This window comes from Idiotropiscis lumnitzeri, chromosome 12 (assembly GCF_059441095.1).
Source record: "Idiotropiscis lumnitzeri isolate Australia: NSW breed Sydney's pygmy pipehorse chromosome 12, RoL_Ilum_1.0, whole genome shotgun sequence".
NCBI classification, from domain to species: Eukaryota; Metazoa; Chordata; class Actinopteri; order Syngnathiformes; family Syngnathidae; genus Idiotropiscis; species Idiotropiscis lumnitzeri.
The window spans coordinates 10,161,132-10,175,029 of NC_142402.1; the positions used below are offsets into that span (position 1 = coordinate 10,161,132).

The 13,898-nt window shown below is 39.2% G+C and overlaps 1 protein-coding gene across 2 annotated transcripts in view; it reads left to right on the top strand.

Annotated features, from left to right (window-relative positions):
- atp6v1h (ATPase H+ transporting V1 subunit H) overlaps window positions 1–12,787 on the top strand; it is a 27,765-nt gene extending 14,978 nt beyond the window's left edge. For both annotated transcript variants that reach the window (XM_088310672.1, XM_088310673.1), the window contains 5 exons: window positions 2,726–2,904; window positions 4,008–4,133; window positions 6,229–6,330; window positions 6,403–6,516; window positions 12,525–12,787. In XM_088310672.1, the coding sequence (XP_088166798.1) occupies window positions 2,726–2,904; window positions 4,008–4,133; window positions 6,229–6,330; window positions 6,403–6,516; window positions 12,525–12,594 (591 nt within the window). In that variant the 3' untranslated portion in view covers window positions 12,595–12,787. The remainder of the gene's footprint in view (window positions 1–2,725; window positions 2,905–4,007; window positions 4,134–6,228; window positions 6,331–6,402; window positions 6,517–12,524) is intronic.
- The last annotated feature ends 1,111 nt before the right edge of the window (window positions 12,788–13,898 follow it).

Sequence of the window (13,898 nt, forward strand, 5' to 3'; positions counted from 1 at the left end):
GCATTCCCCCAGCAATGAGGCTGCTTTCAAATAGCGTGTCTACCTTCACCTCAATGGCCATATTGTCTCATTCCCACAATAACGACGGCGATTCTCACCTGAGGATTCTTCAACAAGTTGCTTGCTTCCTAATCAGTATTGATTTCTTTGTTCTCATTAGTGCTTGTACACTGCCTCACAAGGCTGCTTAAAAATCAGTATGCTGCAAGCTCATTGCTTGCCACATCAAATCACAGGGGGAATAGAAAGGCTCGCATTTTGAGATTAAAAAAATAAATAAAAATGGGAAAAGCCTGGCTTATTTGAGAGCTTTGTCCAGACGACCCTGTAGCGCCGGGCACAAAAGCCGGCTTGAATAGCTCATGATTACATGACAGAGTAGAAGCTGAACTGCATTTGATCGCGGTATGCGAACACTCAAGACAGAGACAGCAACGCTTCATCACGCCTTCAATTCCCATTCAGCAATTTATCCACAAGAGAGACGCTGAGGGATGTTTGCATTATGACTGACGTGCCGCTGCTCATTAAAAGCAAAGGCGGGCGGCGAATGGAGCAGATGTTCTTCTCGGTGTGTTGTGAACAGAAGGATGGCTCATTGTGTGTCTCTCCCTTACATAAATATTCTTTTTGTGTAAGAGACCGCAGGGCTCTCTGAATTCTTCCCATCCAAATACTCATCTGCATGTATCGCTGTTTATCCCAAATGTCCTCATTAGCGGATGAGTCGACCGAGACTGCCAGCTCCATCAAGTTGTACACACAAAAGCTGTCCTGCTGTCTGGTCACCGCCTTAATTCTAATTCTGTATTGTATCGTATTCAGTCAATAGAAAGGATCCAGTTAGACCACCTACAATCGCTCTACTGAAGCCATTTTTCATGCCTGGAACTACCACAAGGGAGTCAATACTAAAACAATATTTTAAATAGTTGCATCTCCGTAATTCAAAAATATAAAAGGTGTGTTATTTATTGCAGTAGTTCAATTAAAAAATATGTCTCGTAAATATTCGCTTGCTACAGAGAGTGAAATATTTCAGGATTTAATTTTTGTATGATTATAGTTGACAGTTAAATAAATAAATAAATCACCAAGGGCGGCACGGTGGACGACTGGTGAGAACGATGGCCTCACAGTGAGAGACAGCATCGGGCGTGGGTTCGATCCCGGCTCCGGCCATCCTGTGTGGAGTTTGCATGTTCTCCCCGTGCTTGCGTGGGTTTCCTCTGGGGTACTCCGGTTTCCTCCCACATTCCAAAAACATGCATGGCAGGCCCATTGAACACTCTAAATTTCCCCTCGGTATGAGTGTGAGCGCGGATGGTTGTTTGTCTCTGTGTGCCCTGCAATTGGCTGGCAACCAGTTCAGCGTGTCCCCCGCCTACTGCCCGAAGATAGCTGGGATAGGCTCCAGCACCCCCCGCGACCCCAGTGAGGAGAAGCGGTACAGAAGATGGATGGATGGATGGATAAATCACCATCCAAAATAATTGCCGAAACAATGTTGCCTTACGAGTTTTTTTTTTTTTTAATTTGTTACTTGACCACGCTCGGAACGCGTAACATTCATTTCCCTTCTTCAAACTTCCCCTTTGATATGAATATAAATGCCATTAACTATTCAATTTCCCCCCCCAAAAACAAATGATGCATGTAAATAACCAGTTTTGTGCATCATATCAAATTCATTGTGCAGCTCCTGATGTGCTCACCTTGGCCACTGGGAGGCAGTATAATACAGTCATGCAGAAAAACAAAGAAGAATAGTACTTCTATTACTGAAAGTGACACTCATTTTTGTAGAGACTAAATAATGTATCGCTGTGAGTCATGTTATGTTTCATGTTTACATGTGTTGCTTCACTTTTGTGTACAAATATCCGTGGCTTCTGCAACCTCAACTGTTGCTAGAAACCATTAGCATGACATTCTGTGTTGTTTGTAAAAATAATTTAGGTCGCCATTAATCTTCTGAAAAGTCTGTTGCTTTTTTAATGAATCTGTATAATCTGAGTTTCACTTTGTGAAGTGAACTACTGAAATAATTTAACTTTCTTCAAACAAAGAAGAGCTAAATGATGAGATTGTTTCTGTTGGGATGTTAATCATATTTCCCCTCCAAAATTGCCAACACTTCACAAATTATTCAGAGTTGGTAAGCTTATTAACACAACTGTACATAATGTTAAAAACTATGATGGAGAAACGTGAACTCGGACGCCACACAATATTGTGACGCAAACACACCAGAGTCTACTGGTTAATTTACGTTAAAGTTTCTGTCTACACGTAACATAAGATGGTCTTTAACAAAGTGCGGGGAACTTGTTGACAATGTGGGACATTTTAAACTAAGAGACTGTTTAGGTGCCACTGATTTGGCTAGCAACAGTGTTGCAATGTGATCCTGTACTCTTGTGTCATTATGGGATGGAACATTCCCCTTCGTGGAGAAGTCCATACTTTTAATTGGGAAAAGTTTAGCACTTTAGTGCTGCTGTTTTGGTGAGCAACAGATAGGGCTGAGTAATTAAATCTTTGTGCAACTGTGAGACACTGTTTTATATATGAATCACATCAAAACCAAATTAAAAATCTGTCCAGAATAAGCTCATTTCTAATATTTTGAAATATGTAGTTGTTACTAGATTATTACAATGTAACACACAATGTGTAAGTGGCTACACACCTATTCATCCCTGGTGCTTTTGTCCAACGCCAGAATCTCCTGGAGAAGTCGTCCGAGAGGGAGACCCGCCAGGAGTATGCGCTGGCAATGATCCAGTGTAAAGTACTGAAGCAGCTGGAGAACCTTGAGCAGCAGAAGTACGATGACGAGGACATCACGGAGGACATCAAGTTCCTGCTGGAGAGGCTGGGGGAGAGCGTGCAGGATCTCAGGTGCTCATTGACTTGACTTTGTCTTTGACTTGGCATTCTTGAGATTCAATTTGACTCGGGTTTGAACGACAGGACTTGGCTTAAAACTCCATATTTATAACATAGTCAAGTCGACCAGCAGGCGATGATACAGAGTGCAGTGTCCACCTCATTAAAAGCAAGTACCAAGAAGGCTCCTCCTAAGATGGTTAAATTTTGATTTGAGTATTATGGTTTTGATAAAATCATGAAAATGATTACAGCAACGTGCAAGGTTCACAACACAGATAACCATGACATCATCTGTCACTGTAAAAAAACTCACAATGACAGGTAAGGGATGGTCCATTTTTTTTTTTTCAACAACAAGCTCAAATGATGTATATTTTTTATCAGGAAAATGATATTAGCTTAATTAATGTCTTTGTTGCGATGACACAATTGCTCACCAGGCAGAGATCACATCAAAACTTTAAAGTGGAGTTATTGTCAACCTGGTCGCGAGTGATATCACGTTTTTCTGTGAGGAAATCTAGATTTACCTTACAGATTGGCGATTTCTTTGTGGACCAACGGCCCAGACGCTGGTCATGGTCATGTCACTGTCTGACTATGTTTCAATGTTAATTATGAAACCGAGTCAAGTGACACAAGTCACTCAGACGTTCCAAAACAGATCATGCAAGCAATAATACAATAAATGTAGATTACAAAAAAAAAAAAAACATTTCAAGTTGCAAGAGGAATGTAATTCAGTGCAATTGAGGAAAAAGTAGCCTTTCTTCAAAATACTCAATTAAAAATTAGAGTATCCAATTTAGCTCAAAAGGTATGATATTAAACGTTACAAATTAAATGTAGCTCGTTACTGCCCTCCTTCGATGAATCGATGTTGAGTTGATTGACTGAGCATGATTGCATAACTTGCTTTCACCAAGTCATGACTAAATTTTAAGCGGACTTGCTTAAGTTTTGCCGCAGCAACTTGGGACTTTTTTTTTTTTTTAAGGAAACTGGAAAGTTAATATTTCACTTATGACTTGTACTTATGTGATAACTCCCACTTTTGGTATCAGCCAATCAATTTGAAAGGTCACACTTTTGACGTTTTCTGTAAACGACAGCTCGTTTGATGAATACAGCTCCGAACTCAAGTCCGGCCGCCTGGAATGGAGCCCGGTGCACAAGTCTGAGAAGTTCTGGCGGGAGAACGCCGTTCGCCTCAATGAGAAGAATTATGAGCTGCTCAAGTAAGACTGAGTGCATAGTCTGATCCATTTTGTGTTTTTTTTTTTTTTCTTCTTTTCTGTGGCTGTTTGAAACACAACTAGCGATTTTCTGCAAATAGCTGCTCTCGTGTTCAATTAGTCGTGGAGAGCTTCTTTCATCCATTTTTCTGTAGTGCTTGTCCTCAATGTGGTTGCAGATGATCTGGAGCCTGTTCCAGCCAAAGTTATTTTAGTAAACGAAAAGGAAAAAAATAACTCAAAGTAAAATTGAAAAAAAAAATATGAACGAAATGATATAGTATCAAAACTGAAAAGATTTAGAAAAATGGAAACTTACTGGAACTACATTTTACGTTTACAAAACAAATTTAAACTAACTATAGTTGTAGAGAAAATGTGTATCATTTTAATCTTTGGCAATTAATTTAATTAATGAGCCTCTGGGGTTAATTCTAAAAGCATTTCTTTTTATATTAACGGCAAGAGAAGGTCAAACACTCGTTTGGGAGTTGTAGTCCTCTTAATGTTTGTCGCACACAAGCAACATCATCAAGAAGCAGCCGATAAAAAAAAAAAAAAGAGCCAGCAAATGACGTCGCCCCTCTGAGGCGAGTTTGCGGGTGGCGTTGGCTTGAATGGCTCACCTGCTCTTGACATTTAATCAGCCCAAAACGCAACGCTTGATAAAACATGCTTTTCTTTTTTGCTTCATACATACAAAAATATATATAAAATATATTATTGAAATACTACAATGTACAGTCCACCCCGGTGTAATACTCCTCACATTTATTGTGATTCAAAGTCGGTGGACTGTTAAAACCACAAACTGTACCCTGTATTATCAAAATGCTTTATCCAGATTCTGAACACATTTTGATGGACTCTTCCTTGGCGCGTGCGGCACCTCTCCCATGTTTTGTGGAGATTAGTTTTGTCATTTTATGATTTTAATATTGCCCTCTGGTGTAAAATAGAGCAGATTGTATCAGGGCTTTTTGGCAACGTTTCGCATTCGTCTGTAGGTGAAAATTGAACCCAGTCCTGCTTTCCAAACGAATAAAACACATGGTGCTAATCTCTCAGAACCATATTTACTCTGCTTTTATTTTATGTGTTTGCATTTGATTGGACAAACTCTCATAAGAGTAATAAAACATCCATTATTTTAGTCACTGGTTTTGCGGATGAATCTTTCCCTTCTCAGATTTGGCACCTCTGGTTAATCATTACCGCTGTCCTTCTTAGAGGAAAAAAAATTCTGAATGGATGCACCAGTATCGTACAAATGTACTTGTAAAAAAAATTTCGATTCTAGGTCACATGATACCAGCCTCTCATATATATATATATATGTATATGATCCTATTCTGTCCTGCCTGAGCATGTGGTGTGCATTTTGGCGGATGGCAACCATTTCTTCAAAAACATCAACGCATGCTTTCTCCAAGCAATTAAATGACATGCCAGGCAAAGTTTGCTGTAATTCGAAAGACACAATAAAGACAATTACACATCTTGTGTATTTCAGGACACGTACTTCGTCTAACAAGCACATGGCTTTGTCACTGTTAGCTTGATGCTAACTTAGAATGCAAAATGTCATAGAAGGGCTAACATTAGCAGTATAAAACCGGTAACTTTGTAGTACATCATATTGACCACTTGATGGCGCCATGGAGTAAATGAATTGTAATAAAGTGTCAGTACATGTGCCGGCACACTTGACTGAATGTATTGATGCTTCGTGGGGCTTCATCTCACCATCACAAGTCTCGTTGACAAAGATATTTTGTTCTAATTTTAATTGATGACAGCAATAATATCTGCATCAACTCAACTTAATTATTAATAACTCGGGGGGGGGGGGAACAATTGCATTTGCATAAATGTTGAATGTAAAAAATAAAATCCAAGAAATAACCACAAAATAATTGTAATTTAGTCAACTGTAATAGTTGAGTGAAATTCATTCAACCAGTAAAATATCGCGCTTCTGAACAATATTTTATTAAAATAACAAAATTGCCCGTTATGGCGTTTTCAAGTATCCATACTTAGTATCAGTGAGTGCTCAATTGTAAAGAACTTGTATTTGATTGTTCTCCCTCTTCAGGATCTTGACCAGGCTCCTGGAAGTGTCTGATGATCCTCAAGTGATAGCAGTGGCGGCCCATGACGTCGGCGAGTACGTGCGGCACTACCCACGCGGCAAACGGTAAGACGTTGACTTTCTTTGGCTTTCTTTCCCATCCTAAAGCCTCACCTTTCTTCTCTGACTATCTTTTAGGGTGATTGAGCAGCTGGGTGGGAAACAGCTTGTGATGAATCACATGCACCACGAGGACCAGCTTGTGCGCTACAACGCCCTGCTAGCCGTGCAGAAGCTCATGGTCCACAACTGGTAGGAACACTCCAACAGCCGTTCACGCCATACTCACACGAGGCGATCGGTGCCATACTTGGGGCCCACTTGTCGCACCAGAAGTCTGAAAGAAAACTGGCTCCAAAATCAATTTTATTCACAACGGCCCAATTTGATACGATTTATGATTCATGATTCACTTTGATTGATTTTCGATTCAGAATTTTACGCTGTACCAATTTGACTTTCATATGGAAGACATTCTCACGTCACGCGACAAGTCCCATTCATTTATGAGAAGAATATGTATTGAACAGTTTGATTTTTTTTTCGTTTTAGTACTCAATATCGAGCTATGAAAAGGAAATTCGTTTCAATTTGATTAATTGCTTTTTTTTTTTTTTTTTTTGCACACTCCTAATCCAATGTATGATCTCTACACACAACGGACGACTTGTAAACAAGGCACCTATTTTACGTCATAAAAACATCTCGATAAATCACAGTTGTCAGACTCCCGCCCTCTTCCCGCGTGTTTTAGATTTTTCCCTCTTCCAACACACCTGATTCAAATGAATGGGATCGTTATCAGGCTCATGCAGAGCTTGCTGATGAGCTGATCATTTCACTCCGGTGTGTGTCAGCCAACCTTGCTTGTCATTGCCAGTCCGTTATCCGTAACTTTAACGGTCTAGTTGAGGGCCGATAGATCTTCTTCTACAACTTACTACGTCACGCATTTGCAGCAAAGACTCTTGCCTCGTACTGTGAAAACCAGTCAAGGTATTCCATAGTATTTACAATCAACATTTACAAAAATCTCAAACATTTAATGAATAAACAACATATACCATGTACATTTTGTAAACAAATAGTGGATTAATGGAAGGAAGGTAATAAAAGTCCATCACATTCCAAAACACTCATCTTCCTCCCTTTCTGTCCGTCTGAAATATCGTACTTCCTGCATACGTGACCCAGACCGGAAGTAATTGTTTCCAAAATATTCTCGATATGAATCATTTCCCCAAGATTTACCAGAGAACAATAACCAGAATGGTTTATATGCAAATAAATACACATACATAAAATATGAGACTCAAAGATTGTAGATTTATGTTGTCATGGCAACCAATGCAAGGTGATGCGAGCGCCGGCGCATCTGCTAAGTTGTGAAGTGGACCAGTTTTTATATTTTTAATGTAATCACAAACAAACACACAAGGCAAGTGGCACATGGATAGACGGACCTTCCATCAGTAGTGATGGGAAAATGAAGCTTCAAATTCGCCTCATGAACCAGTTGTTGTATTTTTGAGTCCTGTAGATGGCACTGTTGCTTTAAATAAAGGGTTTAAAAAATGGCAAGTCAGCGTGCTTGCAGCCCAATGTTGAACTGAGAGTGCCATCTACTGGAGTCCAAGAATACTACTGATTCATGAAGCAGATTTGAAGCTTCATTTACCCGTCACGATCCATCAGTACTGACCCACCTCTAATAATGTAATACGGTAAATCAAATATATTTGGTCGCTAGCTTGTCTACCTACTTTGTCCATCCCAGGGGTGGTCTGCATCGTAACTGTGCATGCAGTAAATGAGAGATTGTTGTAATCAGGATCTGTACACTTCTGCCTCCTATCTAATTATAATTACCTCCTTTAATTTTAGAAATGAATGCAATGACTCAAAATTCCTCACAATGGAAGGAACGAAAAAAATTGTACGCGTTATGTAATTAATATGATAGCTCCTTTCCCCAATTTGCCATGATAATTGCTGCCACCTTGCGAAATTGAAAAAATCCCACGGTTTGAAATAGCCATCTGATATCCCGATTTCCGCTGTTGTCCAATTCATAAAATAAAAATAAAGTAAAAAGCCCATATGGCAGTTGTAATGCTTACTGTAGTCATGGATGCAGCACAACGGATTTGATTGAAGCATGCTGCTGCTTTGCGCCTCAAAGTTTTTCCAAGAGGCTTGCTGATGGAACACCTGAGCTCAAGTATTATTTCCACTCAGACACACAAAGAAAAATATATTTACCCTTCAAGGTCAATTTCTTTGCCGTCCTCATGCAAACCGATTAATGGAAGGATGGAGGACGGTGACCTCTTTTTTTTTTCCTCTACAATGTGTTCCAAAACACTTGGAATATGCCAAGCCTCTGCTGTCATGACAACACAAAGTGGATTTTTGTTTTTTATCACACTGCTCTTGTTTAACCTTTTTTGTAATGTTGACTTCATCTGTTTGGTGTTTTTAATGTGATTTTTGTGACACTTCAAATTGGCACCAACTTCTATTGTTGTAGCCTCACCAGAGAGCAAGCAGAAGGTTCGACATTGAAAATTGGAGCTGTTCCTCTGCTCAATGAACAGGGAAAACCTTTCCCGATGGTTGCGTCACCTTATTTGGGATTAGTATCATCAGACACACCGTGTGCCGTCACCACCCAATACCGTGAAAACTCGAGGCGCTTGCCAAGCGAGCCAACATGAGATTGAAGACTTTAGCTGTTTCTTCTTTCTGGAGCTTTGGTTTGGTTTGTCTTGAGATTCAAGACTTATGGGTCTGTTGTGACAAAGTCAATTTGTGTCCTGAAGATCTTTTTTCCAAAGTCTGAGAGAGGAGTCGACTATGTCCTCTGTGTGACAAAGTAGACATTAGAACAGGTGTGGGCAAACTACAGCCCGGGGGCCAAATGCGGCCCGTGAAGCTTTTTAATCCGGCCCGCCGGACTTGAAAAAAATTAAATGAATAAACCTTGTTAATGTTTTATTTTCTAAATATTGTGGCATTTCAAAGACATATAATGGTTTAATGCTTTTGTTCACTTTCATTTAAAATTAAATGTATTTTTTTTCTCCGATGAGTTGAGGTTACCAAAACACTCCATCCATCTGCTACTGGTCCTGCCCCTCTGTCACATTTTAGAACCCATTGTGGCCCGCCAATCAAAAAGTTTGCCCACCCCTGCAGTAGAGGATAAAAATTCTATACACCCTCGTTTAAATGACATGATTTTGTGTTCTAAAAAATGAGAATCACAGAATATATTTGAAAGGTAAAAAAATATATATTTCAAAGATGTAAAGTACATCCGTAGTCATCATTAAGCACTGTTTACGTGTTCCAAATGGAGGCGGAAGAAGAAGCTTAAAAAAGATTTCTAGTGCGACCCTTCGCTAGGTTCTTTATTCGGTGTATCCCAAACAAAAGAAAAAATAGCCCTTTTACACTTAGGTGATGAACTTTCACATATTAGCAATTGCTCTTACGTGCACATAGTGCAGCACATATGCACATACCCTAACACTTTTATAAATCATTATACCCTCGTACGCACATCATTTTTGTTACACTCAATTGTCCCAAAAGGTCTGACGTTTGTTTAGTTTCATGACTTAAATACCTGATTTCTCTCTTTGCTTTAGAACCTCCTTTTATTTATTTTCATTTTTTTAAACACAGCAAGTGATTCACACTTCTTCAGTTCAGTTCCATAACGGCTGCTCAAATTAACACCTCAAAGAGCATCACACCTTTGCTTAATGTTTATTCTTATTTTCAATTTTTAGAAGACACTTGTCCCCCTTAAGTCATTCTAACTCACTCTAATTTCAAACATCCGAGTACTGTGGTATAGTAGGTTATATACTTTGTAAATGTCATTGATTTTTAATTCTTACTTGCTTTTTGAATTCGGGGTGAATATTTGTTTTGTGTTCCCCCCCCACGAATTTACACGGTCACAATAGTGGTGAAAATACATTTCTGAACTTTTTTCACCATTAACAGATTGCATTTAAAAATACAATGAAAAAAAAAAGAAATATTTTAGAGAGATGTAAGAAAAATATATTTAAAATAAACAGCTGCAATCATGCGAGGATACGCCTATTAGGACAGCTAAGCTTCCTTTTGGGGTTAATCAAAGTCAATTTACGGTCATACCCCAACAAATTTAGGTCATTTTTCCCACATTCATTTTTATAGCCACCGCATGTCATTGAAAGCCTTGAAGCATGGGGCACATACTGTGCTTGTCATTTACAAAAGTAGTTACACACACGCTGGTGGAAGTCGGTCATCTTCCCATCATCTGAGGTACTTTCAAACCCATAACGAGACAGGATGAAAACGGATAAATGCCAGATCTTCCGGAGCGGAGACATTCCCCCAACCTCCGCATTCTTCAGAGTCACCAGAGACATTTGATATTTCTAGTCACAGCCATGTGAGCGTCGTCGAGCCACAAATGCAAATGTTACCCGGCAGCAAGAGGGGACCGAAGAGAGTGAACTCTCAAAATAAGATCATCAAGTTCAAAATTTGACAACGGCAGACGGCGGTATCAAAACCAATGCGTTCAAATAGTAAAGGAGTCGATGACGTCCAAAATATTTCCTGTTGGAAATAATGGAAATGGAAATAGTGTTCTGAGTAGAAAATGAAGTTAACCCGTTTTAATATTCAAATAAAATACTCATTATTTAATGATAAATAATAACAGCCAGAAAGTCAAAGAAAAAGCAAATCTACTGGTTTAAATCCTGAACCCTGCGTTTCAAACTCGCAACTTATTTTGCTGCACAGATATTTGTCAAATTGAATTTGTCGAAATCTACAATGTAGTGCCAAAATGTGCTACATAGTTCTGACAAGAACATTTCCATAGTGCTCAATTTTTGATTTTCCCAAATTCTAGTGTAACTGAACTGAAGATCATTTCGGAACCAGAAACGCTAAGATAGGAATTTTGGGTTCCGCGCCATCCATCCATCATCTGAGCTCTTTCTCCTCACGAGTGACGCAGGCGTGCTGGCGCCTATCCAAGGTGACTTCTGGCGAAAAGCGCACTACACCCCGAACTGGTCGCCAGCCAATCGCAGGGCACACATAGACGCCATCACTGAGTGGGAACCCATCCCTCACAGCCCGCACACAAGTCAGGCTGGTGCACCACTACACCATCAGTGACTTGTTTTCCGCGCCAATTTTGGTCTAAAAATCTACTACACCATGCTCAACTTATTACACATCATTTTGGTTTTCTGACCACTGCCCAAACAAAAGAGTCAAATTTTACAACTTGGGACAAAAAGTGAATAAAACAGCAAAACCAACAAGCGTATTTCTTGAGCTGAAGTCACACAAGATGTTCTGATGTCAGCAGTTCTAACTTCTGATATTTTTAGCCAATTCCTTCACATAGATTTTGGTTGAATTTCCAAATGCATAAGGTAGTGCCAAAATCAAAATGCATGTCTTTGTGGATTTAGGAACATATCGTAGCAATCTAAATTCACCAAATTCTAGTATAAACATGATTATACAGATCAGTATTGTAGATAAAGCCGCTAAACGTAGTCTCGTTCGAGTTGGCCGTTAACGTTTTGATGCGCGAGCAAAGCTAAGCTAACCTCTTTCTCTTTATCAAATCTCTTGTGTGACTTAGTGATTTTGGTTGAAAACCAAAATGCTTGTTGTGCCAAAATATTTGACGTTGTTCAGAAATGGACAATATAATCACATTTTGGACCTAGCGCTCAATTTTTTATATTATTTCTTCCTACCAAATTATTGTGTAAGTAAACAACCTGTTAGATAAATCACTAATGTCGCTTTCCTAAGCATAACCAAAGTTTGGGGTTAGCGCCTGTTTCTGGTATGCGTGCAAACATTGTACTTTGATTTGCACGGGTCTTCCTGAAAATGTTGTTTGAATTCAGAAATATGTGAATTAGGGTTCCATGGTGCATTAAAAAAACATTTTAATCTATGGTAAAATAATCGTTTTAGCTTTAATTATTTAATCAATTAGCATCGTCACATTTTTGACTTTTTTTTTTCATTTAAAGAATGCTAACAATTTTGTTGGTTTGGAATAACTGTGAGTTAAATGTCTAGCTGAAGTTAGCTTGTCAGTGTACTAAGATACTTCTTTCTCGCTGACACACGAGGGAAGCAAAATTAAACTGGTTCTTTTGCTCTGATGTTGATTGCTAATTAGTTTGATTTTTTTTTTTTTTGTTTCTCAGGGAGTACTTGGGCAGACAGCTGCAGTCCAGCGACCAGCAACAAGCCCCAGCTGTGGCGGCTCGAAGCTGAATTGTCCTTGTGCGTGTGTGTTAACAGTGTTTATTGTCTATTTAATAACTCACAAGATGAAGCAAGGCATCATTCCTAATTAGCCTCTCGTGTTGTGCGATGTCTGTGATTAAATGTATAAAATGTTCTGAAAGTCTTGCCTGTTAAAGATGGTGTATGATTTTCCCCTCAATAAAGGCCATGAAGTACGCTGCTTCTGTGTGACTTGATGCTTCCATTGTCCGCACTTAAGCTGTTGCTATGGCGACAGGAAGTGCTACCTTTTAAGATGAATGCATTTCCCAGTCATCTTAGATTTAACTGCATTTCAAGTATAGAGCATGGCAGGTGACAAGCTGGAGGATGTGACGCTCTCTCACCAGTACTATGTATAACGCAAAACCTGAGCAACTGTCCACGGTCGGTTCAATTTGACGAAAATCTCGAACTCCTCCACACGAATGCAGGCTTTGGGTAAAGCTGTGTGGCAGTCCACATCATCTTTTGGTTTAAATTAAAACTAGTCCAAGCTATGTGACCAGCCACTTAGAGTAGTCAGGTGACTCTATCCATCTATGAATGTGGACTCTCGGTAAAGCTAATCAGATACTTGAATACATCCCAAATCAAAACTAAGCCAAATAAATGTGTGCTGCCAATTCGGCCATGAGGTATCCAGATAACCCTGATGAATAAATACTCTGGATAAATCTATGTGGTCATCCACATAGCATTTGACTCCATGAAAAATCAAGATAAAATTCAATTCTCGGTAAAACTATGTGGTAGTGAGTTGAATTAATCAAAAATCAACCCTTAACCAGATGAATGCAGGCCGTGGATAAAGCTTTGTGGCATTCAGCATAGTCAGGAATCAAAAGGTACCCAAAAGGAGACTTTAAGGCAAATGAGCATCATGATTCAAGCTGGGCATTTTTGTTTTATGGCCCTGCTAGCTTAATGCTAATTAGCACAATGTCGCAGGACTATAACTGTTTGAACACAAACATAGCAACATTTAGACAGAATATAATAATATACGCTGTCATATTCTTTATCCTCTTGTGTAGAAGAGCTAATATTAGTGCTGTACTGATGAGCTGAGAGGAATTCTGTCACAATGGCCCCAGGTGGCCTAAGTGGGTGTACCAGTAGTGGTAAAATTTAATTAATGCAGTGAGACAAAAACAGTCGAATTAGTTTTATTTCTCTTTAATTACTTTTATTAATTACGACTGTTTTAACTTCTGAGTGTAGTCGAAGCATTTGTAATTCCATGATGCCCTATTGAAAACAAACTGCACCTAAATGAAATGTTCACATTC